At 55.0% G+C, this 25,946-nt stretch overlaps 1 protein-coding gene across 7 annotated transcripts; it reads right to left on the bottom strand.

Annotated features, from left to right (window-relative positions):
- Positions 1 to 178: 178 nt before the first annotated feature.
- CCDC9 (coiled-coil domain containing 9) lies at positions 179 to 20,140 on the bottom strand. Of its 7 annotated transcripts, XM_034944282.3 has the most exons (15): positions 17,823 to 20,140; positions 16,028 to 16,101; positions 15,768 to 15,872; positions 14,009 to 14,110; positions 13,592 to 13,843; positions 9,752 to 9,835; positions 9,492 to 9,665; positions 7,643 to 7,824; positions 3,986 to 4,032; positions 3,751 to 3,886; positions 3,252 to 3,357; positions 2,790 to 3,165; positions 2,328 to 2,420; positions 1,090 to 1,139; positions 179 to 530 (listed from the first exon to the last, which is right to left on the bottom strand). In XM_034944282.3, exons 2-15 carry the CDS (start codon positions 16,028 to 16,030, stop codon positions 513 to 515), a joined length of 1,728 nt encoding a protein of 575 aa, XP_034800173.1. In that variant the 5' UTR covers positions 16,031 to 16,101; positions 17,823 to 20,140; the 3' UTR covers positions 179 to 512. The 7 variants fall into 7 exon arrangements, with proteins under 7 accessions (XP_034800173.1, XP_054959455.1, XP_003814177.1 ...); XM_055103480.2 differs by lacking the exon at positions 179 to 530 and having other exon boundaries at positions 595 to 1,139; positions 3,036 to 3,165; XM_003814129.7 differs by lacking the exons at positions 179 to 530; positions 17,823 to 20,140 and adding an exon at positions 16,778 to 16,844 and having other exon boundaries at positions 597 to 1,139.
- Between the last annotated feature and the right edge of the window lie 5,806 nt (positions 20,141 to 25,946).

Raw genomic sequence — 25,946 nt, 5'->3', positions numbered from 1 at the left:
CTGTCGGACTGCTCTACTCCAGTGCTCGAGCCCCGCCCGCTACGGCCTCTGGCTCCCACACTCTAGTTCCGGAATCCCCGCTCTCTTCCCCCGCGGGTTCCCGCGCGACACCCCGACCACGCCCCCGCTGACGGCCCCGCCCCATGCCCATGGCCAGAGCCCCACCCGCGCGCGCTGACCCCGCCCCCCGCTCTAACTCCGCCTGTCAGGATTCCGGCCCCGCCCAGGCAGCCTAGCTCCGCCCCCGCGGGACCCGCCTCCTCCAGCACACTCTCAGCCCGCTTTCAGGTATCCTCAGCACCTCAGGCCCCGAGGTTCCAGCTCCGCCCCTCACCGCAATCGCGCCCCTTCTCCCAGCTCCTCCCCAACGGTCAGCTTTTCCCTCTCCCTAGAGCCCCTTCCAGACTAGGCTCTGGGGTAGAAAGAACACAGCCTGGAAATCCAGATAAACCCCTCCTCACGCCCCCTCCCCATCAAGGCGGGGAAGCTTCAGTCCCCTCCCAGCAGCGTCTTCAGGAATTCGGGGAGGCCTGCGGGAGGGGGGAGGGAAGACGGATCAGAAGGGTGGAGGAAGACCCCTTCCTTCCGCCTCTTCCGCCACAGAAAAGCCCGCCAAGCACAGCGACCCAGCCTGCCCCCTCCAGAAACACAGTTCAAGGGTGAGCGGAAGCACTGCGTTTAATACGACAGGGCTGGCGCCCGAGTAATTCAAGCCCTTCGGAAGAGTCACCGGCTGCCAGGCCTCGGATGCAATCCTGGAGGCGGGAGATTCGGCCTGAAGACTAGCTCGAGCCGCCCAGGGCCTCCATGGGAGACTAACGCGGAAGCGTCCCAGCCGTCCCAGTGCCATGACGTCCCCCGTTGGTGGGGCCTGCACCCGACTACTGCCCTGGCCCCGTCCGGCTCGCAGACCCTGGCTCCTCCCCCCTTAGATTTAACCCTCTCCTGGCTGGAGTGTGGCAGAAGCAGAGGACAGAGGAGCGAGGCGGTGGGAGGTTAGTGCAGAGCGCGGAGGCCGCGATCCGGCGGGCGCGGTCAGCGAGCGGCCCCCGGCGGCGGAGGGGCCGCCACCACCTTGCAGAAACGCACCCTCTGGAAGTCGGTGATCTCCGCCGTCTCCTGGCCTTCGGGGCCTGCCTCTGAGGAGAGAAGGGGCTGAGTCAGCGGAGGGGAGCAGTCTTCCCACCTCCCCCCCGGCCCAGGACCCCTCCCCCGTCTAGCCACGCCTCTCATCCAGTTCGAGCCCTTGCCACAGCAGGCTTGGCGCTAAGCGGTTTACGGGGCCCAGACTAATCCTCTCAGCGGACCCACGCAGCAGCAAACACTCCCAACATAACCGTTTACAATCGAGGAAACGCGGGTGTGGCGAGATCTGGCTCCCGACCAACAAGTGGCCCAAGACAGAGCGTCTGGGCCCCCGCGCCACCCAAGGCTGCAAACTGTCCTCTCCCACCCCCGCCCTATCTCACGGCCTTCATCAACCTCCACCAAGCCAGTCCTAGAGGACCCGCCCTCCCCTTTCCTTCGCCAACGCCTGCTATTCTAACCAGTCCTTCCTTGGCTCTGCCCCCCCAAATCCTAATCCCACTCTGGGGGAAGGGGAGGCCATCTGAGATTCGAAATCTTACTCTTATGGAGTGTAGGTGGAGAGGGGCTTGGCCTCTTGCTCGCACTTCGTCGGTCCCAAAATGCTGATCGGGTCCGCATGTCTATTCTAATTTGCCCCACTAGGTTGCACCTCAGAACGCTAATCCCAGCCACAGTTAAATCCAGTTTTCTGCCCTTGCCCATCTCTTTGGCCTTTTCGAGCCAGTTCAAATTTCGAAGTCTGCCTATAGCTCCTGCCCTAGTACACCAACGCCAACCACCTTTTTTGAGACGGAGTCTTGCTCTGTCGCCCAGGTGGGAGTACAGTGGAGCGATCTCGGCTCACTGCAGCCTCCGCCTCCCAGGTTCAAGCGATCCTCCCGCCTCCCAATTAGCTGGGATTACAGGCATGAGCCAAGGCATCCGATCCACACCCCATTACTCTTAAACCAGTGCTTTCCAAAACCCCTGAGCTCGACTCCAAAATTCTAATCCTTTCCTTAACCCCACCTCCTCAACCTCCATACCAAATTCCTATTGGCTTGGCCCATAAAGTTGCCCCTTTGCCCCACCCCTGCCACCCGGCTCCAGCCCCCCATCCCTATCCGAGCTCCCCCTTTTCACCTCACCTCTATGGTCCAACTGCTACCTACACACACTCACCCCACTCCCCCCAAGCCCTCAGCCCCAGAGAAAGAGGAAGAAGCGGCCTCCATCCCATGCCCCATGCACTCCCCCACCTGGAGTTGCCTCAGACCCTTCCTCTTCAGCTTTCTGGGTTCCTCGGAGGCTGGGCCCACTCTCCGGGAAGGCAGGGGCTGACTGGCCACCTCCTAGGGAAGGGGAGCCCCAGTCAAGCCCCCTTTCCCGCCTGACATCTCCCCACCCCAAGAGAGAAGGCCCAGGGGGAGTTGAAGGGGGTTCAAGGACACACCTGGGGGAATGTCATTGGAGGATGTGAATTCTTTATTGGGGAGGGGGCTCAAAGGGCTGGGGCAGGCTCTGGGAGTGGACATTCCAGAGATGGGCATGACAGTACAGAAGAGCATGGGCTGCGCCACCCCCCCAGCCAACAGGGCTGTGGGGCACACTGGGTCCCAGGGCCCAGCCCCAAGGGTCCCCCACCAGCCACACCCCTCTAGCGCGCGAGCACACACACACAGGCAGCCAGCTTCATACACTCTCAAAAGGCCAGGCCTCACCCGGAGAGAGGGCGCCAGCCAGGTGGGTGGTCCGGGGAGAATTCAGCTCCACCTCTTCACCCCAATCGGACACAGGCTGGTGGCCGCTGGGTGGTGAGAAAGGGCTGGAAGGCGTGCCAGGGGCCTGGGGCTCCGGCAGGGGCTCCTCCGGACTGAAGGGGACTCCGTGGGCCTGCTCACTGCAGGGGATCCCGGTGGGGGCAGCCTCTGGGACTTGGTGGTCTTGGGCTGGTTCCTCCTCATCACCTTCTTCCGCCTCGATCTCCTCCTCCTCCTCATCCTCACTTATGTCCTCCCATTCTTCATCCTCTTCCCCCTCATTCTCTTCCCCCTCGTCTTCAGGAGGCCGGTGGGCAGGAGCTGGGATCTCGGGTGGCTTTGGGGACACAGGCAAGTCAGGGCAAGGCACAGGTCCTGAGCCCCCACCCCAGGCCCGTGCCCTGAACCACAGCCCAGCCTCACCTGCATGGGTGTCTCCTTGGGGGAAGTCTCGGGGGAAGTAGGCTGTGGAGTCTCAGGGGCTGGGGATGCTGCCCCTTCTTTTGTCTCCCAGCGGTCATCATGGTCACTAGAGGGAACAGAGGGAGGGGTGATGCCTGGGTGGAGAGCAGACAGGAGGAAGGGGCTTCCTGCCTCCACCCTCCCTAGGGAGGAGCTGCCCAGAGCATCTGGCATGGTGGAGGGCTGAGGGAATGGCGGATGTGTGTCCCCAGGTGTCAAGGACAGAACGAAAGTGGGGCAGGTAGCAGGAGAGGGGATGGGTGACGGCAGAAAGGGGACAGATGAGGGTAAAACCAAGAGCCAGATCCCAAGCCCCTCAAACCACGGACCTGCGAGATAGACAGGGCCAAGACAAAGACAGGGACAGACAGATGTACCCACACCTTCACAGCAAGCCAAAGACGAGAACGCCCTGCGGAGAGCCCTGGGGGTGTGCAAGCCCGCAGAAGGGGTGCCCCACCTGTAGGCCCTGGGCGCTGCCTTGGCCTGGGGCCGACTGCTCTTTCTCCTTCTGCGGCTGCTGGCCTCAGCTTTGTGCTGGGACAGGAACTCCCCAAAAGTAGGGGGCTTCGGGGGCCGGGCCCAGGCCTGGTCATCTGCAACAGAACGCAGGTGTCATCGGGAAGGGAAGGTGTGGCACACACCACCCCTGACTCCCAGACCGAGCCTCGGCTCATCCAAGGGCACCCACTCACCATAGCGGTGGGATGGTTCATGGGCAGGGACTGGGCCATCCTTGAACCTGGGGGAAAGATAACGGGTGAGCGGGCAGCTGGGGGAACAGGGTAACAAAAGGATCAAGAAGATGGGAGAGGTCAGGGTCAGAAATCGGATCAGAGACAGACGGTCAACCAGACAGGAGACACTAGAAGTAGGACAGGGCCGGGCATGGTGGCTCAAGCCTGTAATCCCCGCACTCTGGGAGGCTGAGGCAGACAGATCGCTTGAGCCCAGGAGTTCAAGACCAGCGTGGTGAACATGGCGAAGACCCACCTCTACAAAAAATACAAAAATTAGCTGGGCGTGGTGGCGCATGCCTGTAATCTCAGCCACTCGGGAGGCTGAGGAGGGAGGATCACTTGAGCCTGGGAGGTCAAGGCTGCAGTGAGCAGTAATCAAGCCACTGTACTCGAGCCTGGGTGACAGAGGGAGACCCTATCTCAAAAAAAAAAAACAAAGGATAGGACCAGGTGATGGGCAAGAGGCAAATTTGACAGCATAGTGACAAATACAAAAAGATTCAGAATGTGGGCGCCAAAACAAAAATTTGGGGGGTCACCACAGACCCTTGCCCAAGTACATGACCCACAACTCCCTATCTGACCTTTCCCACCAGTCTCCCTCACCTCTCCCGCTAAGCAGGCTCTTCCACCACACCTAGCTCCTGCCTCAGGGCCTTAGCGCCTGCTCCTGGAACGTTCTTCCCACGTTTTTCACTGGCTCACTCCCTCACCTCCTTTCACGGCTCTGCTCAGAGGCCTTCCCGAACCCCCAGCTAAGATAATATTAGGGCCGGGCACGGTGGCTCACGCCTGTAATCCCAACACTTTGGGAGTCCAGGTGGGCGGATCACCTGAGGCCAGGAGTTCGAGACCAGGGTGAAACCCCATCTCTACTAAAAATAAAAAAATTAGCCGGGCTTGGTGGCAGGCACCTGTAATCTCAGCTACTCGGGAGGCTGAATCAGGAGAATTATTTGAACCCAGGAGGCGATGTTGAAGTGAGCTGAAATCACACCACTGCACTCTAGCCTGGGCAACACAGCAAGACTCAGTCTCAAAAAAACAAAAAAAAAGATAATATTATTACACAGATTATCTAAGTCTAAAATTCTAACCTCCACCCTGGCTGCTTACTCTGCATCATTATCCTTCTGGGCCTAACATTAGACCTCTTAATTACCCACCTTGCCCACTACACTCTTAGTTCCAAAAAGGCAGAAATGTTTTGTTTGCTGCTGTATCACCTAGAACCTTCCATGACATGAGGACTCAAATATATGCTGATGAAAGCAAGACACCATGCATTTTTTTTTCTTAGAGATAGGGTCTTGCTCTGTGGTCCAGGCTGGAGTGCAGTGGCATCATAACAGCTCACTGCAAACCTCCTGGGTTCAAGCAGTCCTCCAGCCTTGGCCTCCTAAAGTGCTGGGATTGTGGGGATTACAAGCATGAGCCACCGCGCCTGGCCCAGACACACATTATTATTATTATTTATTTTTTTTTTTTTGAAACGGAGTCTCTCTCTGTCGCCCAGGCTGGAATGCAGTGGCGCGATCTCGGCTCACTGCAAGCTCCACCTCCCAGGTTCACACCATTCTCCTGCCTCAGCCTCCCGAGTAGCTGGGACTACAGGGCGCCCACCACCACACCCGGCTAATTTTTTGTATTTTTAGTAGAGACGGGGTTTCACCGTGTTAGCCAGGATGGTTTTGATCTCCTGACCTCGTGATCCACCTGCCTCAGCCTCCCAAAGTGCTGGGATTACAGACATGAGCCACTGCACCCGGCCCACACAAACATTATTCATCAGACTTGTTGCAAACTGCTTTTAGGACACACAAGAAAAACAAATACTTTCTCATTGTGAATGCTGAGAACATCTCCCCAAAAGCCCAGCTGCCTCCTCCTTAGGAAGATCAGCTATAGTATCTGTGCAAATTATTTCTCACACTCGCACAGGCTTGGTTCACAATCCACAACAAAATGCTTCCCGACCACTGGGCAAACAGACAAAATCCTCCTTAGCCAAAGGCAAAAAACAAGTTATAGGTGAATGAAAACTTTCAACACAGGAAAGAATGGGGGATGAGGTAAAACCTACAGTTGCTGATCTTTAAATACTGCTATTTATCGGCTCTTCCAGAACCTTCTCCTTCTTGGTTATGGAAGTTGGTCCCCATGACGATGATGCAATGAGGGCTTTGCTTTAAGTCTGACTGAATCGGGGGACAAAGTCAAACTTGAGGTTAACAGTGCCACTGGGATAAGAAGGTGGTGGTGCCGGGCGCGGTGGCTCACACCTGTAATCTCAGCACTTTGGGAGGCTGAGGTGGGCGAATCATGAGGTCAGGAGTTCAAGACCAGCCAGGCCAACATGGTGAAACCCCACCTCTACTAAAATTACAAAAAATTAGCTGGATGTGGTGGCACGTGCCTGTAATCCCAGCTACTCAGGAGGCTGAGGCAGGAAAATCGCTTGAACCCAGGAGGCAGAGGTTGCAGTGAGCCGAGATCACATCACTGCACTCCAGCCCGGGCAACAGTGCGAGACTCCGTCTCAAAAAAAAAGTAAAAAAAAAAAAGGTGATGGTGAGGCATGGAGACATTCAGGGATCTGAGTTGCTGGGGACAGGTCAGAGGCTGGCGGGAGGATGCAAAGGTCTAATCGCTGTTAAACAGCCTTCACGCCCTCCCTGCGTTGGAACTGATGTCCCTGCCGCCACCGGTGTTCCTATCCACTGGAGTGGGCAGAGCTTATTTCCCCGCCCCAGTGAGGCGGGGTGTGCTGGCGAACACAACTGGGAAGTGTGCCTGCTTGTGCATCTGCCCATGTCAGGGCAAGTGCTCCCCAGGCAGCTGCTGCCCTCAGCCTGGACAGCAGAATGAACACCCTGGCGCAGAGTGAATTCACCCTGCTGCAAGAAGCCAAGCCCAGCGGGACCCACAGCTTAGCGTCCAGCCTGGATCAGCTGAGCCCAGCATACCCATGAACACAGAAGAAATCCTCTCACCCCAGCTGCTCAGGAGGCTGAGGCAGGAGAATTGCTTGAACACGGGAGGCGGAGGTTGCAGTGAGCTGAGATCCTCCCACTGCACTCCATCCAGCCTGGGCGACAGAGCTAGACTCTGTCTCCAAAAACAAAAAGAAAACCAGAAATGCTCGGCCACGCGGTGGCTCACGCCTGTAATCTCAGCACTTTGGGAGGCCAAGGCAGGCAGATCACAAGGTCAGGATATTGAGGCCATCCTGGCTAACACGGTGAAACCCTGTCTCTACTAAAAATACAAAAAATTAGTTGGACGTGGTGGCAGACGCCTGTAGTCCCAGCTATTCGGGAGGCTGAGGCAGGAGAGTGGTGTGAACCTGGGAGGCAGAGCTTGCGGTGAGCCGAGATCACGCCACTGCACTCCAGCCTGGGCGACAGAGCAAGACTCCATCTCAAAAAAAAAAAGAAAACCAGAAATGCTCTCACGTGCCGCTGAGCTCCAGCAGCTGGTCCACGGCATCTCAGGATACTTGGCAGTCACTCACTCATACACAGCAGGAAAAACCAGAGAGAGGCATAGGACTTAGAAGTCAGGGCCAAGGTCAACGTGCCACACGGGGAGAGGAGCGGGGAGGAGACTCACATCCCATCGGTCTTCTCGGCATCCCACTCGCGCCGCCACTGGCCAGTGGGCTTGCGGTGCCTCTGCAGCCGCTCCTGGTCGATCTTCTCCCTCTCCTGCTTCCAGCGCAGGTACTCCGACCGCTCCCGGCCCGTCATGGACAACGTCATGTCTCCAGCACTGCCCAGGCCAGCTCGGCGGCCCTGCCCCCCAGCCCACAGGGAGTCACGGTGCTGTCCCGCACCCCACCCCGCCCCTAAGCCCCGAGGCACATCCACTTGCTCAGGATCACACAGGGAAGCGATGACAAGGCAGAGATCACAATCAACTAGGCTCAGGTGGCACCTCCTCACAGAGGCCCTCTCAGATCTCCTAAGTAGCATCCTTCTGTCCCCTCAGCTGCTGGATTTTTCTCCACAACACTTGGTAGGACCTCACATCTCACTATATTTTCATTTACTCAGCTCCCACCAGAAGAAACCTCATCAAGGCAGGGGCTCTGCCTCCAAACTCTTCTCCCGCCGGGCGCGGTGGCTCACGCCTGTAATCCCAGCACTTTGGGAGGCCAAGGTAGGCGGATCATGAGGTCAGGAGATGGAGACCATCCTGGCTAATATGGTGAAACCCTGTCTCTACTAAAAATACAAAAAATTAGCTGGGCGTGGTAGCGGGTGCCTGTAGTCCCAGCTATTCGGGAGGCTGAGGCAGGAGACTGGCATGAACCCAGGAGGCAGAGCTTGCAGTGAGCCGAGATCGCGCCACTGCACTCCGGCCTAGGCAACAGGGCAAGACTCCGTCTCAAAAAAAAAAAAAAAAAAAAAAAAAAAAAAAACAACCCGGGCGCGGTGGCTCACGCCTGTAATCCCAGCACTTTGGGAGGCTGAGGCGGGCAGATCACGAGGTCAGGAGATCGAGACCATCCTGGCTAACATGGTGAAACCCCATCTCTACTAAAAATACAAAAAATTAGCTGGGCATGGTGGTGGGCACCTTAGTCCCAGCTACTGGGGAGGCTGAGGCAGGAGAATGGTGTGAACCCGGGAGTCGGAGCTTGCAGTGAGCCAAGATCACGCCACTGCACTCCAGCCTGGGCGATGGAGCAAGACTCCATCTCAAAAAAAAAAAAAAATCTCTTATCCTCAGCACCTAAAACAGTACCTGGCACATAGTAAGTGCCCAGTAAACAATACTGTTAGTAACAAGAAAACCCTCAAACATACCACAAAGCTGTAACAACTAGAGCCAGGTGGTACTGACAGAAGAACCAACAGACGGACAATTTAGGGGTAGACCACCAAGTGCAAGGACACTGCCCCTGCCTCCTCTTCTAGGCCAGGTCCCCACCCCTCACACAGCACCTGCCATGTGGTAGGTGCCTCATAAATGCTGGTGTCATTAACAATGAGGGGAGATTTACCTTGGCAGGAAACAAAACATACCATAAATCCTTAATAATTAAAATCCTGGCCAAGCACAGTGGCTCATGCCTGTAATCCCAGCATTTTGGGAGGCCGAGGCAGGTGGATCACTTGAGGTCAGGAGTTCAAGACTAGCCTGGCCAACATGGTGAAACCCCGTCTCTACAAAATACGAAAAAATTAGCCAGGTGTGGTGGCACTTGCCTGTAATCCCAGCTACTCGGGAGGCTGAGGCAGAAGAATTGCTTGAGCCCAGGAGGCAAAGGCTGCAGTGAGCCGAGATGGTGCCACTGCACTCCAGAATGGGTGACAGAGCGAGAATCCGTCTCAAAAAAAAAAGTCCTGTGGCACAAAAAAGGAGAGGCCCCATGGCCCTGATCTGTCTGGTTCCTGCTGCGCAGTCCCCATCAAAGCCCTGAGAGCCCCGGGGTGTCCTCATTGCCAACACCCACCTGCCGCTCGTGCTCAAGGCCACAGCGCACCCGCTCGAAGTCGGGGCCCCCCCAGTTGCGGCCGTGCCGGCGGCTGTCCTCCCGGCGGTCCCGCTCAGACTCCTCCAGGGGCCCGCTGCGTCGCCGGGGGTCGTCCAGGAAGTTCCGCACTGGGTTGGGTTCAAGAACCCCTTCCTGCAGGCAGCAGAGCAGGGGGTTGGCGCGGGCTCCCTGCAGCCCAGGCAGCTCGGCCCTGCCTCGGGGACATCCGCACCACTGACCCGCTGGTTGCGCTCATACTCGGCGATCTTCTCCATCTCCTCATTCATCTTCTCAATGTTCTGCCTGCGCCGCTCCTCCCACTCCTGGGGGGATAAAGATAGGGACACCCAGCTTCAGGGAGAACTATTAAGCTGCCGGTGCAGGAGACGGGCTGCCCAGCAGGCCTGAGGCTCCTCTCCTCGGACTGGCCTGCTGGCATCTGACCATTTGCTCTCAGCGTGCTCCAGGTCAGCAGTGAACTGATGAGGCTGGCTGGCCAGGCCTAGACTATGCGAACAACACGCTGTACGCTGCATTCGCCTTCCTACTGGGGGGTCTGGAATTTCAGTACATACCAGACAGAAGGGGCCTGCGTTCAAAACTAGCCTCCAGGCTGACATGGTGGCTCACACCTCTAATCCAAGCACTTTGGGAGGCCAAGGCAGGAGGATTGCTTGAGCCCAGGAGTTCAAGGCCAGACTAGGCAACATAGCAAGACCCTGTCTCTACAAAAAATTTTAAAAGTGGCCGGGCGCGGTGGCTCACGCCTGTAATCCCAGCACTTTGGGAGGCCGAAGTGGGTGGATCGCCTGAGGTCAGGAGTTTGAGACCAGGCTGGCTAACATGGCAAAACCCCGCCTCACTAAAAATAGGAAAAAAATTAGCCAAGCATGGTGGTGGGCGCCTGTAATCCCAGCTGCTCAGGAGGCTGAGGCAAGAGAATCACTTGAACCCAGGAGGTGGAGGTTGCAGTGAGCCGAGATTGTGCCACTGCACTCCAGCCTGGGCAACAGAGTAGGACTCTGTCTCAAAAAATAAAATAAAATAAAAATAAAAATAACGGGTCAGGCACAGTGGCTCACGCCTGTATTCCCAGCACTTTGGAAGGCCAAGGCAGGTGGATCACGAGGTCAGGAGTTCGAGACCAGCCTGGCCAACATGGTGAAACCCCGTCTCTACTAAAAATACAAAAGTTAGCCGGGCATGGTGGTGGGCACCTGTAATCCCAGCTACTTGGGAGGCTGAGACAGGAGAATTGCTTGAAACCAAAAGGTGGAGGTTGCAGTGAGCCGAAATCATACCACTGCACTCCAGCCTGGGCAACAAGAGTGAAACTCCATCTCAAAAACAAAAAGAAATTTTAAAAACTAAATAAATACAATAAATAAAAATAAACCAGCCCCCAATTAAAAACCTGGAGTGCTGAATCTCTCGTGGGCATCCCTGGTAAGCCACATGTTGTCACAATTCAGTGCTGGAGGAATTCAGCGCATTCCCTGGGACTCCACAGGGAAAGGACTCTTGGAAGTTCATGCCGGGTTTCCTCCAGACCTCAGCCCAGGTACCCCGCCCCCTGCTGATTTTGCTTTGTGATCTCTTTCACTGTGATAAATCTAAGCCATGAATCTTTCTAGCAAACCACTGAACCTGCGAGTTCAGTGTCAGGGTGCTGGGGGCCCTGGCACACCAAGGTTGCCGCAATCATAGTGGTGGTAATAACAGTAATTACTTGGCAGATGGTTAGGTGACCTACCCCCACCAACCACAATCCGTTCTCCCCTTCTTCCTTCCATGGTAGCAAAAATTTATTGATTTTTTTTTTTTTTTTGAGACAGGGTCTTACTCTGTTGCCCAGGCTGGAATGTAGTGGTGTGTTCACAGCTCACTGCATCCTTGACCTCCCAGGCTCAGCCTCCCAAGTGATCCTCCTGGCTCAGCCTCCCAAGTAAGTAGCTGGGACCACAGGGGCACACCACCACGTCCAGTTAATTTTTAAAATTTTTATAGAGATGGGGTCTCACTCTGTTGCCCAGCCTGGTCTCAAACTCCTGGGCTCAAGCGATCCTCCCACCTTAGCTTCCCAAGTAGCTAGGACCACAAGCCCATACCACAGCACCCAGCATTCCAAGTAGCTAGTAACTACTTGTTACTAGTAACCAAGCTAGTGACAAAATTTTAGATGGGCAAATAGCCAGCCAGCTGTAGACAACGTTTTCATTTCCCAGTCTCCTTTGAGGTTAGGTATGACCAGGTGTCTAAGTTCTCACCAACAGGACATAACCAAAAGTGATAAAGCAGACTCATCTTTCCCCTTCCTGTGAACTGAACCGCAACCATGTCGGCAACCCAGGTTTTACCACAGACAATGACCAGGACCTAGGGGCCAAGCAACAAAAACAGGAACCAGGCCGGGCGCAGCAGCTCACACATGTAATCGCAGCATTTTGGGAGGCCGAGGTGGTAGGATCACCTGAGGTCAGGAGTTCAAGGCCAGCCTGGCCAACATGGCGAAACCCCATCTCTACTGAAAACACAAAAACTAGCCGGGTGTGGTGGTGCACACCTGTAATCCCAGCTACTTGGGAGGCTGAAGCACAAGAATCGCTTGAACCCAGGAGGCGGAGGTTGCAGTGAGCCAAGATCATGCCACTGCACTCTAGCCTGGGCAACAAAGTGAGACTCTGTCTCAAGAAAAAAAAAAAAAAAAACACAGGAACCTGGGTCCCTGAGTGACATCATGGAGCAGGGCCTCACCCCCTGGACCACCCACCTCCCTGCAGGGCTCAGCATACAAGGGAGAAATAAACTCCTACTCCACTTAGGTCGTGAAATTTTTGGAGTCTTTGTGTGACAGCAGCTTGGCATGCCCAATTTAAGTCTAATTATTTTTTTTTTTTGAGACGGAGTTTCACTCTTGTTGTCCAGGCTGGAGTACAATGGCGCAATCTCGGCTCACTGCAACCTCCACCTCCCAGTTTCAAGCAATTATTCTGCCTCAGCCTCCTGAGTAGCTGGGATTACAGGCGTGTGCCACCACACCCGGCTAATTTTTGTACTTTTAGTAGAGATGGGGTTTCAGCATGTTGGCCAGGCTGGTCTCGAACTCCTGACTTCAGGTGATCCGCCCACCTCAGCCTCCCAAAGTGCTGGGATTACAGGCCTCGTGAGCCACCGCGCCCAGCCTTTTTTTTTTTTTTTTTTTTGATACAGAGTCTCATTCTGTCGCCCAGGCTGGAGTGCAGTGGCATAATCTCGGCTCACTGTGACCTCCACCTCCCAGGTTTAAGTGATCTTCCTGCCTCAGCCTCCCAAGTAGCTGGGATTACAGGTGCCCACCACCACGTCCGGCTAATTTTTGAATTTTCTTATTTCCGTGTAAGTGCTAGAACCAGAAGCTCACAGGGGAAGTGAGCTGCCCAAGGCCAGATAGCTCACAGAACCAGATTCAACCCATGTCCACGGTGGGCTGTAAGCCACTCAGCTAGACAGACTCCCACCCTGCTGACCTGCACGTCAGGGGTGAGTGAGGTAGTTACAGTAAAATCACTGCTCCCCGTAACCAAAGCCGGGGACCAAGAGAAACACACAGAAACAGAATGCCACACAGAGCCTGTGCTCACAAGCACACCAGATAGACAGAGCCCACCAGACAGACACACAGTGCCAGAAAGGGAGGAGAGATGGGGACAGAGGATGAGCGGGCAAGCATGCACCAGAGAGCGAGAAAAAGGGAGACAGAGAGAGAGGGACAAGGAGGGACACGCAGCACTAAGCAGGAGACGGGAGGGAAGGAAGGCGAGGAGGAACAAGAAGACGGGGAGCAGGAGTAGGAGAGAAAGAGACAAGGAAAAACACGCGAGCTCTAGGCGTGAGAGGGAAGGAACAGGGGGAACTAGAAGAGGGGGAGCAGGAGGAGAAGGAGGAGGTGGAGGAAGAGAGAAACAGAGCCAGATGCAAAGGCTCAGAGAGAGATACTGAAAGATGGACACACAGGACAAATGTGCATCTAAGAGGAGGAAAAAACAGAAACAGACAACAGAGAACCTCAGCCAGGGCTCCAGGCGCTGCCTAGCTCCTACCTTGGATTTACGGTCAGAGATTGAGGTGTCTCCAGCTCCAGAGGGGTGAGGGGAACCTCGGCCCCGGCCCCTCCGGCCACGGCCCCCAGCTCCTCCTCCTCGAGGCTGCTCCCCGGGGCTGCCCTCCCAGCTGCGCGATGCTCGGCCCATGCCGGCCCGGCCTCCCTGCTGTGGAGGAGTCCGGCCCCCCTTGCTGGCCCCTGGGGGCCGAGGGGTCCCAGGAGACCTCCGGGAAGGACCCAGATTCTTCTCCTGGAAGAGGGGAGATGGGGAAAATACAGTCACTGGGGCAGGGAGGCATGCGGCCAGGATGGAGGCCACCCACTGGTGCAGGACAGCTGGGGGCTCCTGGGTCCCAGGCCTCAACCCTCTGCCCCTCCCCATCCTCAGGGTCCCACACCCCAGTGACGAGCTCACCGACTCCACTGCCACGTTCTCCTTCTCCACTGAGCGGCCCTTTCGGGGAGCTGTGACTGCGACTCCCTCAAGTTCAGCTTTCTTACGGTCTTCCTCAATCTCCTAGGAGCAGACACCCGGGGTAGGGAAGCATCAGGTGCCCTGTCTGCCAGACGGACTCCCAGACCCCTGAACTCCTCCTAAGTCTGGCCCCAGCCCAGGCCTCTCTCCTGGACTCTGAACAAGAAGGCCACTCATATCCCTCAAACCTCAGCACGTTGCAGCCCCACTCAGAACGTTCCTGTGGTGCCCCTCTGAGTAACAGCCTTCCCCACAGCCTGTGGGACCCGTGGGGTCTGGCCTTGGTACCTCCCCGACCTCATCTCTCACCCTCTCCCCACGATCACTCCGGCTTCCTTGCTATTCCCAGAACATACCAGGCTGAAACCTGCCTCAGGGGCTTTGCGCCAGCGGATCCCTCTGCCAGGAACACTTTTCCCAGAGACCCTCCAACCCCTCACCTCCTGTAGGTCTCTGCTCCAATGCTGCCTTCTCGTGAGGCCTTCCCTGAGCGCCCTGTGGAAACCAGCTCCCCTGCCACCCTCTCTGTTCTCATCCCATTTGCACCCAGCACCATATGCGTCTCGCTCACTGTCTGCTTCCTCCACTACGGCAGAATCTGCCTGGGGACAGGAATGTCTGTCTGCTTTCAGTGATGTATGTCACTGACATGTATCCCAAGTCTAGAACGCTGCCTAGCCCACAAGGGAAATTCAATATGCCTTTTTTAAAATGAATGAATACATGAAGAATGAATAAATGAAACCCATGCCACCTCCCAGATCCCATCTCAGGGAGAGCCACATCACCTACTCAGCAGCCTTGTCCTAAATCCTCCCTCTTCCTCCCCCTGCCCTGAACTGCCCATCAGTAACTGAGTCCCTCTCAACAGCCCTGCCCTGAGCCAGGTACCTCCTCTCCCACTAGGGTTCCAGCCCCAGCTTCCTCCTTGGTCTCTGGGTTCCAGTATCACCTCCTCGCACCCACCACCGCACAGCACCCAGAGGCGTCTTCCTAAACAGCTATTCTGACCGGTCCCACCCCTGCTCAAGGCTCTCCCTGGCTCCCCAGTGCCCTCAGGACAAAGTTCAAACTCATCCTGGTGGCATTCAGGGCCTAGCACAGCCTGGCCCCTGCTGACCTGCCCAGGTCAATTCTCTCCTAACCAACCCTCCAACTTGAAGCTCCAAGCTCTCTCTTGCTTCCAACATTTGCACAAACTGTTCCTTCTGCCTGAAACATGTTCCCCTCTCCTTTTCAACTGGCTATTGTCTACTCACCACTCAAGCCTCAGAGTCCACTCCTCCAGGAAGCCCTCCCTGATATCCCCAAGGCTGGGTCAGGAGCCTCCTCTGGACTCCCACAGACCCCTGAATTTCCTGATTCCAGACTTGTCTGCTCTGGGGCATCCCTGAGGACAGGGCTGTCTCCCTGACTAGACGGTGGACCCTGGGGGGGGCAGGCCTGGGTCTGTCTCAGTCACAGCTATATCCCCAGCACCACTCAGCACTGGGGCTGGTAAAGATCTTGGGGAATATTTGTGAACAAATGAATGAATGAATGAATAATGGAATGAAAGAAGGGATGTCAGGCTAAAGCCTTTGGCCTTTATCCTGACAGTGATGGGGAGCCATGAAAAGGTTTTAAGGAAGGGAGAGGTGAGAAAAACTCACTGCGGGGAAGAGAGGGGATGGGGTCTCCTAGGGCGGGGCTAGGGCACCTGGTAGCGCCGGATGAGGGCCTCATTCTTCCGCCGAAGAGCCTCGATCCTCTTGTCCAACTCAGCATCCTTCTCCTCCTTTGATTTCAAATCGAGTGTGGCTGCCTGAGACCGGGAGGCAGTTGAGGGATGGAAGGAAAAACCTCCATCCATACCAGGGACTTTCCCCCAGGGTCTGAGAGTCTGCCCCCATGGATCCCATCCTCCCAAGCCCCCTTCCCCAAAACTCAGATTCTAGAGACCCCATTTTTCAGCCTCACCATTTCGCTGGCTGGGCGGAGCCAAGGTCCCAGCAAACCTCCCCTGCAGAATCTAGACGCAGCACTGAGGGTTCCTGGGGGCAGAGGGAAAAGAAGGACAAAGGCCAATGGCCCCCCAACCTACTTCACCCTCTAACATACTGTGGGATCCTCACAGCCATACACAAAAAACCCTGTACCCCAAGAGAATTCTAGCCCTCACTCTCCCTCCTTTCAACTGCCACCTCCATCTTCTCCATAGAAATTCAGACTCAGCCCTTTCATGATCTTTGTGGACTCACCCAGTTCCCATGTAAACGATCTAGTCAAACCCACCTTGGGGTTGGTCTGGCCCCCACCCACTGCTTAAGTATCCAACACTGCTCTCCTCCAAATGCTGATTCTAGTCCAGCCGCCACACCCTGTGGTATGAGTGTTAGCCCGGGTTCCCTATCTCAAGAGAGTTCCAACTACAACCCCTCCAACCAGCCTGCAAAAGAAAGTTCCAGACCCACCTCCCTGTGCTCATCCTGGTGCCTCTCATATCCAGGCGAATATTCTAGCTCCACCAGGTAAGGTTCAGAAACATTCCCAATCCCACGCTCAAAGAAAAGTCCGAACCCCACTCTTATTGGCTGCCCAAGCTCTCAGAGAACATTCCAAGCCCGCGCCTTCCTCAGGGACGTCCTAGTCCCGTCTCCAGCGCCCTACGGAAGGTCGACAGCCTCCCGCCTCCCCCGAAAGGGTTCTGCACACAGGCCCAGAACTCACTGGCGAGGCTTCCTGGAACTGGCGTTTTGCCCCACTGAATACTCCACCCGCCCCAACAAGGACAAAACTACCCATGCCCGCCCCAGATTTTCTGTGCAAAGCTCCAGCCTCAATCCGGCTGGGAATGCCAGCGCCACGTCCCCGACATCCTGGAAACCGCTCTGGCCCCGCCCACGGCTCGGGAAAAAACTTTCTGGCCCCGCCCCCACCCATGGGCCATTAATGTGGCCCCGCTACCGACTTTCCCAGCCACGCTCTTTCCCCGCCTCCTGGCTCGCAGGCAACAGCCTAGACCCGCCCCTACCATCTCTTATTATTATTCCAGCCCCGCCCCCGGCCCGCCCAGTCAACCCTCTGGCCCCGCCTCCGATTGGCCTGGCCAACCTCCTGGACACGCCCCCTGACTCCCTCCCACACCTCGTTGCGTCAGCATCTGGCCCCGCCCATGGCTTCCCCAGGGTTCTGGCTCAACTCCCCGCTTCCCCGCCTCCCGGCCAACGCTCTGACCGCGCCCGTGGCTCAGACGAAACTTTCTCGCTCCACCCCCAGCATTCCCCGCCAGCACCCTGGCCCCGCCCCCTGGCTCCCCCACTACATTGTGGCCCCGCCCCCGCCACTGCGTCAGCCTCTGGGTCCGCCCCCAACGTCCCGGCCAACAATCTGGACCCGCTTCCAGTAAGGTAAAACTTTCTGGCCCCGCCCACAGCGCTTCCGCCCGGCGTCCGAGCCCCGCCACACAGCTGAACAAGCAACACTATGGCCCCGCCCACAGTCCAGCCACAACTTTTAGGTCCCGCCCACAGCCGCCGGCCCAGGCTCTGGCCACGCCCCGACCCGACCCTGCCCACCCCCCCCAACCGCCCGCCCCGCCAGCGCCCCTCCAGTTTCCCGTGTGGGCGTCCTGTCCCCGCCCCCCGCAGAGAACTCCGACCCCGCCCCCGCCGGCGGCTCCCCACCCCGCCCGCGCCTGTTCGCACTCCCCGCCACGTGGGGCTTCAGGCCCCGCCTTCTCTGGGCGCACTCCCGGCCCCCTCCCCCCGGTCACCTGTCCCGGAGACCCCGCGGCGTCCGCGACTCCGGCTCCGTCGGCCTCTGCGACCGCAGCTCCCGGGCCACGCGCGTCACTTCCTGCCTGCACCACGTGAGGAAGGGAAATAAAGAGGGTCACTTCCGGTCCTGTGGGACCGTTTCCGGGAGCCTTAAAGGGGCCGCGCCTCCGCGATGGATGCGGGAGCGGGGCCGACTGGCCCCCCGGGTGTTCCGCAAGCTCATCCAACTTCCTTCTGCCTGAATTACCAACTTCCAGGAAAAGGAGACACCGTCCTCACTCCCTGGCCTCTACCTCTTTCTTCAAGCTGTTTCCGCCTCCAGCCCCTCATTTCTGGTTTCTATCAGTAGATGCCAAGCACTGGGCACTGACGCCTGGAAGCCTGGCGTGGTTCGAGACCCTCGTGCAAATGAAACCTTAGAGTTCGCTTTAGAAGCTTCAGATGTTCTACCGGCCGCGGGCGGTGGCTCACACTTGTAATCCCAGCACCTTGGGAGGCCGAGGCGGGCGGATCACCTGAGGTCAGAAGTTCGAGATCAGCCTGGCCAACATTGTGAAATCCCGTCTCTACAAAAAAAATTAGCCGGTTGTGGTGGCGCGCGCCTGTAATCCCAGCAACTCGGGAGGCTGAAGCAGGAGAATCGCTTGAACCGGGGAGGCAGAGGTTGCAGTGAGCCGAGATCATGCCACCGCACTGCAGCCTAGACGACAGAGCAGACCCCTTCTCGAAAATAAAATAAAATGCTGGGCGCAGTGGCTCACGCTTGTAATCCCAGCACTTTGGGAGGCCGAGGAGGGCGGATCACTTGAGGCCAGGAGTTCGAGACCATCCTTGCCAACATGGTGAAACCCCGTCTCTACTAAAAATACAAAAAAAATCAGCCCGGCGTGGTGGCGGACGCCTGTAGTCCGAGCTACTCCGGAGACTGAGCCAGGAGAATGGCGTGAACGCCGGGGGCCGAGCTTGCAGTGAGCCGAGATCGCACCACTGCACTCTAGCCTGGGCGACACAGGGAGACTCCGTCTCAAAAAATATACATATACAAAAATTAGCCAGGCATGGTGGCGGGCGCCTGTAATCCCAGCTACTTGGGAGGCTGAGGCAGGAGCATCGCTTGAACCCGGGAAGCAGAGGTTGCAGTAAGCCGAGATTGCACCACTGCACTGCAGCCTGGGCGACAGAACGAGAGACTCCGTCTCAAAATAAAATAGGCCGGGCGCCGTGGCTCACGCCTGTAATCCCAGCACTTTGGGAGTCCGAGGCGGGTGGATCACCCGAGGTCAGGAGTTTGAGACCAGCCTGACCAACGTGGTGAAACCCTGTCTCTACTAAAAAATACAAAAATTAGCCAGGCATGGTGGTGGGCACCTGTAACACCTGTAATCCCAGCTACAGGCTGAAGCAGGAGAATCGCTTAAACCCGGGAGGCAGAGGTTGCAGTGAGCTGAGATCGTGCCATTGCACTCCAGCCTGGGCGACAGAGCAAGACTACGTCTCAAAAAAATAAATAACTGGCCAGGCGCAGTGGCTCACGCCTGTAATCCCAGCACTTTGGGAGGCCGAGGCAGGTGGATCACAAGGTCAGGAGTTCAAGACCAGCCTGGCTAACATGGTGAAACCCCATCTTTACTAAAAATACAAAATTTAGCTAAGCATGGTGGCAGATGCCTGTAATCCCAGCTACTTGGGAGGCTGAGATAGAGAATTGCTTGAACCCGGGAGGCAGAGGTTGCAGTGAGGCAAGATCGCGCCACTGCACTCCAGCCTGGGCGACAAAGTGAGACTCCGTATCGAAAATAAATAAGTAAATGAAATCATAAAATATAAAATAAACGTTCAACCGATAGAATCAGTCGTTCATTCTCCCAAATCAGCATTCACTGCCAGGCTGCGTGCTGGGAGGAAAAGTTGGTGGGGGAACTGAGATGATGAACAAAGCTGACCCCATCCTTGTCCTCCTAAGGGAAGACACAAGTAAATGGGAAATAGCAGCACCTGTGGCAGATGCCTGGCAAGAGGGGCAGGAGAGGCCGGAGGGTGAGAGGCTGCCTGTGCAGGCCAAGGACACAACCTGGGCAAAGGCCCTGTGGTCAATGAGCTTGGTGCATTCCCAAAACTAGAAGATACTCAAAGCAACAGCAGCTGAATAGCTGCAGAGTCCAGGAGGTTACAGCATTAACCAAAACTTAGACATAATAAAGCTAGTGTGACAAGCCGACCAGGCGCTGTGGCTCACGCCTGTAACCCCTGCTACTGGGGAGGCTGAGGCAGGAGAATCACTTGAACCTGGGAAATGGAGGTTGCAGTGAGCCAAGATTGAGCCACTGCACTCCAGCCTGGGCAACAAGAGTGAAACTCTGTCTCAGAATAAATAAATAAATAATAAAGGTATTGTGACAAATGATGATGAATGCTACAGAATACCCTCAGTTAAGGTGAATGACAGTTATAAGTGGACAGACCAGATTGCCTGTAGTGCCAGTCATTTTATTTTGTGATTTAAGACATGGAAAGTGGAAGTACCTGGTAATTCCTTACCATTTCTAAGGCTACTGTTCACAGCCTTTCAGAGATACCAATGAAACTTAATCCTCTTATAATTGTCCAAATAGCAATCTATGCATGTAACGAAATTCACTTGAGGCCAGTGCGGTGACTCATGCCTGTAATCCCAGAACTTTGGGAGGCCAAGGTGGGCAGATCACTTCAGCTCGGGAATTTGAAACCAGTCTGGGCAATAGAGTGAGACCTAGTCTCCACAAAAAAAATTAAAAATTAGGCCAAATACAGTGGCTCATGCCTGTAATTCCAACACTTTGGGAGGCAGAGGTGGGAGGATCATTTAAGGCCAGGAGCTCACTCAAGGTCAGCCTGGCCAACATAGTGGGACCCCCACCTCTCTCTCTCTCCATATATGTGTGTGTATGTGTTTGTATAAATATATATATATTTTGTTTGTTTGTTTGTTTGTTTTTCTAAGACAGATTTTGCTCTTTTTGCCCAGGCTGGAGTGCAATGGCGCAATCTCGCCTCACTGCAACCTCCACCTCCCAGGTTGAAGCAATTCGCTGCCTCAGCCTCCTGAGTAGCTGGGATTACAGGCATCTGCCACCATGTCTGGCTACTTTTTTTTGTATTTTTAGTAGAGACAGGGTTTCACCATTTTGACCAGGCTGGTCTTGAACTCCTGACCTCGTGATCCACCTGCCTCGGCCTCCCAAAGTGCTGGGATTACAGGCATGAGCTACCGCGCCCTGCCGACTGTTTTCAACACATGAACTTCGACGGACACATTCAAACTGTGGCAACTGTTCCGACAGAAAGAGGCTGCCCAGAGCACCCTGGGGAGAGCTGACTTGATGGAGCCTGAATGTTGTGTGTGTCACCGCTGCTGCCCTCTCCAGCCACATCACTCCCTTTTGTGCATCCTCAAACTCCATGTTCTTATCCAGTGGTTCTCAATGGAGGTAATTTTGCCCCCTAAAGGACATTTCGCAATGACTAGGGACATTTCTGGTTGTCACAAGAGAGGGTCCTCTTGACATCTAGTGGACAGAGGCCAGGGCTGCTCCTGAACACCTTCCAATGCCCAGGCCAGTCCCCAAGATAAAGACTCAGCCTCGGCTGGGCGTGGTGGCTCATGTCTGTAATCCCAGGACTTTGGGAGGCCAAGGCAGGAGGATCATCTGAGGTCAGGAGTTCGAGACCAGCCTGGCCAACATGGTGAAATCCCGTCTCTACTAAAACTACACATATGCAAAAAGAAATTAGCCAGGTGTGGTGGTGTGCACCTGTAATCCCAGCTACTTGGGAGGCTGAAGCAGGAGAATCATTTAAACCCGGGAGGCGGAGGCTTCAGTGAGCCGAGATCGCGTCATTGCAATCCAGCCTGAGGGACAGAGCAAGACTCCACCTCAAAAAAAAAAATTATCCAAGAGTGTCAGTGCATGCCTGTAGTCCTAGCTACTCAGGAGGCTGAGGCAGAAGAATTGCTTGAATTTGGGAGGCAGAGGTTGCAGTGAGCTGAGATCCCGCCACTGCACTTTAGCCTGGGTGACAGAGCGACACACTGTCTCAAAAAAATAAGTAAGTATACACACACACACACACACACACACACACACACAAAATTAGCCAGGCGTGGCCAGGCACGGTGGCTCACACCTGTAATCACGGCACTTTGGGAGGCCGAGGTGGGTGGATCACCTGAGGTCAGGAGTTCATGACCAGCCTGGCCAACATGGTGAAACCCCATCTCTGCTAAAAATGTAAAAAAAATTAGCCGGGCGTGGTGGCGGGCACCTGTAGTCCCAGCTACCAGGGAGGCTGAGGCAGGAAAATGGCGTGAACCCAGGAGGTGGAGCTTGCAGTGAGCTGAAATCACGCCACTGCACTCCAGCCTGGGCAACAGAGCCAGACTCCGTCTCAAGAAAAAAAAAAAAAAGAAAAATCTATCCAGGCGTCATGGTGGACGCCTGTAGTCCCAGCTGCTTGGGAGGCTGAGGCTGGAGAATTGCTTGAACCCAGGAGACGGAGGTTGCAGTGAGCCAACACAGTGCTACTGCACTCCAGCCTCGACGACAGAGTGAGACTGTCTCAAAAACAAAAAACAAAAAAAAATTAGCCGGGCGTGGTGGTGCACGCCTGTGATCCCAGCTACTCAGGAGGCTGAGGCAGGAGAATCGCTTGAACCCGGGAGGCAGAGGTTGCAGTGAGCCGAGATCACGCCACTGCACTCCAGCCTGGCGGCAGAGTGAGACTCCATCTTAAAAAAAAAAAAAAAGTAAATAACTAAAGTCAGCATATTTTAAAAAGTAATAATAATAAAATAAAATAAAATTAGCCAGGCATGGTGGCACATGGTCCTAGCTACTCAGGAGGCTGAGGCAGAAGGATTGCTTGAGCCCAGGAGGTCGAGATTGCAGTGAGTTATGATCCTGCCTTTACACAGTGAAAGACTCTGCAACACTGAAAGTGATCAATCAGCAGGGTGCAGTGGTGCACCAGCACTGGGGAGGCCAAGGTGGGAGGATCACTAGAGGCCAGGAGTTCAACGCCAGACTGAGCGACAACGAAGTGAGACCCCTGTCTCGAAAGGAAGGAAGGAAGGAAGTCAAGGCTGGGCACAGTGGCTCACACCTGTAATCCCAGCACTTTGGGCGGCCGAGGCAGGTGGATCACCTGAGATAGGGAGTTCGAGACCAGCCTGGCCAACATGGTGAAACCCCGTCTCTACTAAAAATACAAAAATTAGCCGGGCGTGGTGGCACTGGGCCTGTAATCCCAGCTACTCGGGAGGCTGAGTCTCAAGCCTGGGCAACAGAGCCAGGCTCTGTGGGGAGGCGGGGGGGGGTGGGGGGAAGAAAGAAAGAAAGGAAGAAAAAGGAAAAGTAAACAAGAACATGCATGAATCTTGCAAACATTAGGCTGCATAACAAAGGCATACAGACACCAAAGAGAACATATTTCATGGTCCATTTATATGAAATTCTAAAACAAGCAAAACTAATCTCTGGTGTTAGAATTCACGATAATGATTACCCTGAGGGTAATTAGAGTAATCAGGGTCAGGAAATGGGGCTAAGAACGTTCTGTTTCTCCACCTAGGTGCTGGTTACATGGAGTTCTGCACTTAAGAGTTTGGGAGGGGCCAGGTGTGGTGGCTGACTCCTGTAATCCCAGCACTTTGGGAGGCCAAGGAGGGTAGATCACTTGAGCCCAGAAGTTTGTCACCAGCCTGGGCATAATAGTGAGACCCCTCCCATCCCCATCTCTATTAAAAAAAAAAAAAAAAAAAGCTGGGCGCGGTGGCTCAGGCCTGTAATCCCAGTACTTTGGGAGGCGGAGCTGGATGGATCACGAGGTCAGGAGATCGAAACCATCCTGGTTAACACGGTGAAACCCCATCTCTACTAAAAAAAATACAAAAAATTAGCCGGGCGTGGTGGCATGCACCTGTGGTCCCAGCTACTCAGGAGGCTGAGGCAGGAGAATGGTGTGAACCCAGGAGGTGGAGCTTGCAGTGAGTCGAGATGGCGCCACCGCACTCCAGCCTGGGCGACAAAGCGAGACTCCATCTCAAAGAAAAAAAAAAGTACCCACCTTGATCCTGAAAGAAAACAAAACAATGGCAAATCAGCAATAGAACAATCTTGAGCATAGAAAACCAGACTCCCTGAAGTCAGTGTGAATGAAGCTGAGATCAACCACATTAAACATTTCATGTGGCCGGGCACGGTGGCTCACGCCTGTAATCCCAACACTTTGGGAGGCCAAGGTGGGCGGACCACATGAGGTCAGTAGTTCAAGACTAGCCTCGCCAACATGGTAAAACCCCGTCTCTACTACAAATACGAACAAATTAGCCGGGTGTGGTGGTGGACACCTGTAGTCCCAGCTACCCAGGAGACTGAGGCAGGAGAATTGCTTGAACCCAGGAGGCAGAGGTTGCAGTGAGCCGAAATCGTGCCACTGCACTCCAGCCTGGGCAACAGAGCGAGACTTCCTCTCACAAAAAAAAAAAGGCTGGGCGTGGTGGCTCATGCCTGTAATCCCAGCACTTTGGGAGGCCGAGGCGGGCAGATCACCAGGTCAGGAGTTCGAGACCAGCCTGACCAACATGGTGAAACCCCATCTCTACTAAAAATACAAAAATTAGCTGGGTGTGGTGGCACATGCCTGTAATCCCAGCTGCTCGGGAGGCTGAGGCAGGAGAATTGCTTGAACCCGGGAGGCAGAGGTTGCGGTGAGCCGAGATCGCACCATTGCACTCCAGCCTGGGCAACAAGAGTGAAACTCTGTCTCAAAAAAAAAAAAAAAAAAAAAGTTGTACTCACTTTTTTCCCACATTTATATGGAATGAAAACTTGCCAATTTATTCTGGCCCTAGGTCTACTGCCAGTATAGCATTCTTTTTTTTTTTTTTTTTTGACAGAGTCTCGCTCTGTCACCCAGGCTGGAGTGCAGTGGCGTGATCTCGGCTCACTGCAAGCTCCACCTCCCGGGTTCACGCCATTCTCCTACCTCAGCTTCCCCAGCAGCTGGGACTACAGGCGCACGCCGCCACACCCGGCTAATTTTTTGTATTTTTAGCAGAGACGGGGTTTCACCGTGTTAGCCAGGATGGTCTCGATCTCCTGACCTCGTGATCTGCCCGCCTCAGCCTCCCAAAGTGCTGGGATTACAGGTGTGAGCCACCATGCCCGGCCTAGTATAGCATTCTTACATGTTACATATAGTGGACTTGTCATACTTAATATGTGAACAGAATTTATTGGCAGTGTGGCAAATATTATAAAATCTAGTGTTTAATGTACTTGGGAAGAGTTTCCTTGTAGTAGTAACTACAGAGTTTAATGATAAGTAAACTCCCCTTAACAAAAACCTCAACCTTATTACTATCCCATTAACGACAAGCAAATACATTAAAAAAAAAAAAAAAAAAAAAAAAAAAGGCTGGCCGCGGTGGCTCACGCCTGTAATCCCAGAACTTTGGGAGGTTGAGGCGGGCGGATCATGAGGTCAGGAGATCGAGACCATCCTGGCTAACACAGTGAAACCCCATCTCTAGTAAAAATACAAAAAAAAAAGAGAAATTAGCGGGGCGTGGTGGCGAACGCCTGTAGTCCCAGCTATGTGGGAGGCTGAGGCAGAAGAATCGCTTGAACCCAGGAGTTGGAGGTTGCAGTGAGCCGAGATCACACCACTGCACTCCAGACTGGGCGACACAACGAGACTCTTTAAAAAAAAAAAAAAAAAGGCCAGGTGTGGTGGCTCACACCTGTAATCCTAGCACTTTGGGAGGCCAAGGCGGGTGTGGGTCGCCTGAGGTCAGGAGTTCTAGACCAGCGTGGCCAACATGATGAAACCCTGTCTCTACTAAAAATACGAAAATTAGCCGGGCGTGGTGGCGTGCGTCTGTAATCCCAGCTACTGGGGGGCTGAGGCAGGAGAATCACTGGAACAGGGAGGCAGAGTTGCAGGGAGCCGAGATCACACTCCAGCCTGGGGGACAGAGCCAGACTCTGTCTCAAAAAAAAAAAAAAAAAAAAAAGAGGGCCAGGTGCGGTGGCTTATGCCTGTAATCGCAGCACGTTGAGAGGCCAAAGCAGGTGGATCAC

Source organism: Pan paniscus, chromosome 20 (genome assembly GCF_029289425.2).
Source record: "Pan paniscus chromosome 20, NHGRI_mPanPan1-v2.0_pri, whole genome shotgun sequence".
Lineage (NCBI taxonomy): Eukaryota > Metazoa > Chordata > Mammalia > Primates > Hominidae > Pan > Pan paniscus.
The sequence above is the reverse complement of the archived record's forward strand: the minus strand, read 5'-3'. Positions and strand labels throughout refer to the sequence as shown.

What these genes read in the sequence shown, in the direction of transcription:
- CCDC9 (XM_034944281.3), bottom strand. An exon ending in CCCTCATCCGGCGCTACCAG is followed by an intron (nt 14,111 to 15,767) that starts GTGCCCTAGCCC and finishes GTCTGCTCCTAG; the next exon opens with GAGATTGAGGAAGACCGTAA. An exon ending in GCCGAGAAGACCGATGGGAT is followed by an intron (nt 4,033 to 7,642) that starts GTGAGTCTCCTC and finishes TCTTTCCCCCAG; the next exon opens with GTTCAAGGATGGCCCAGTCC.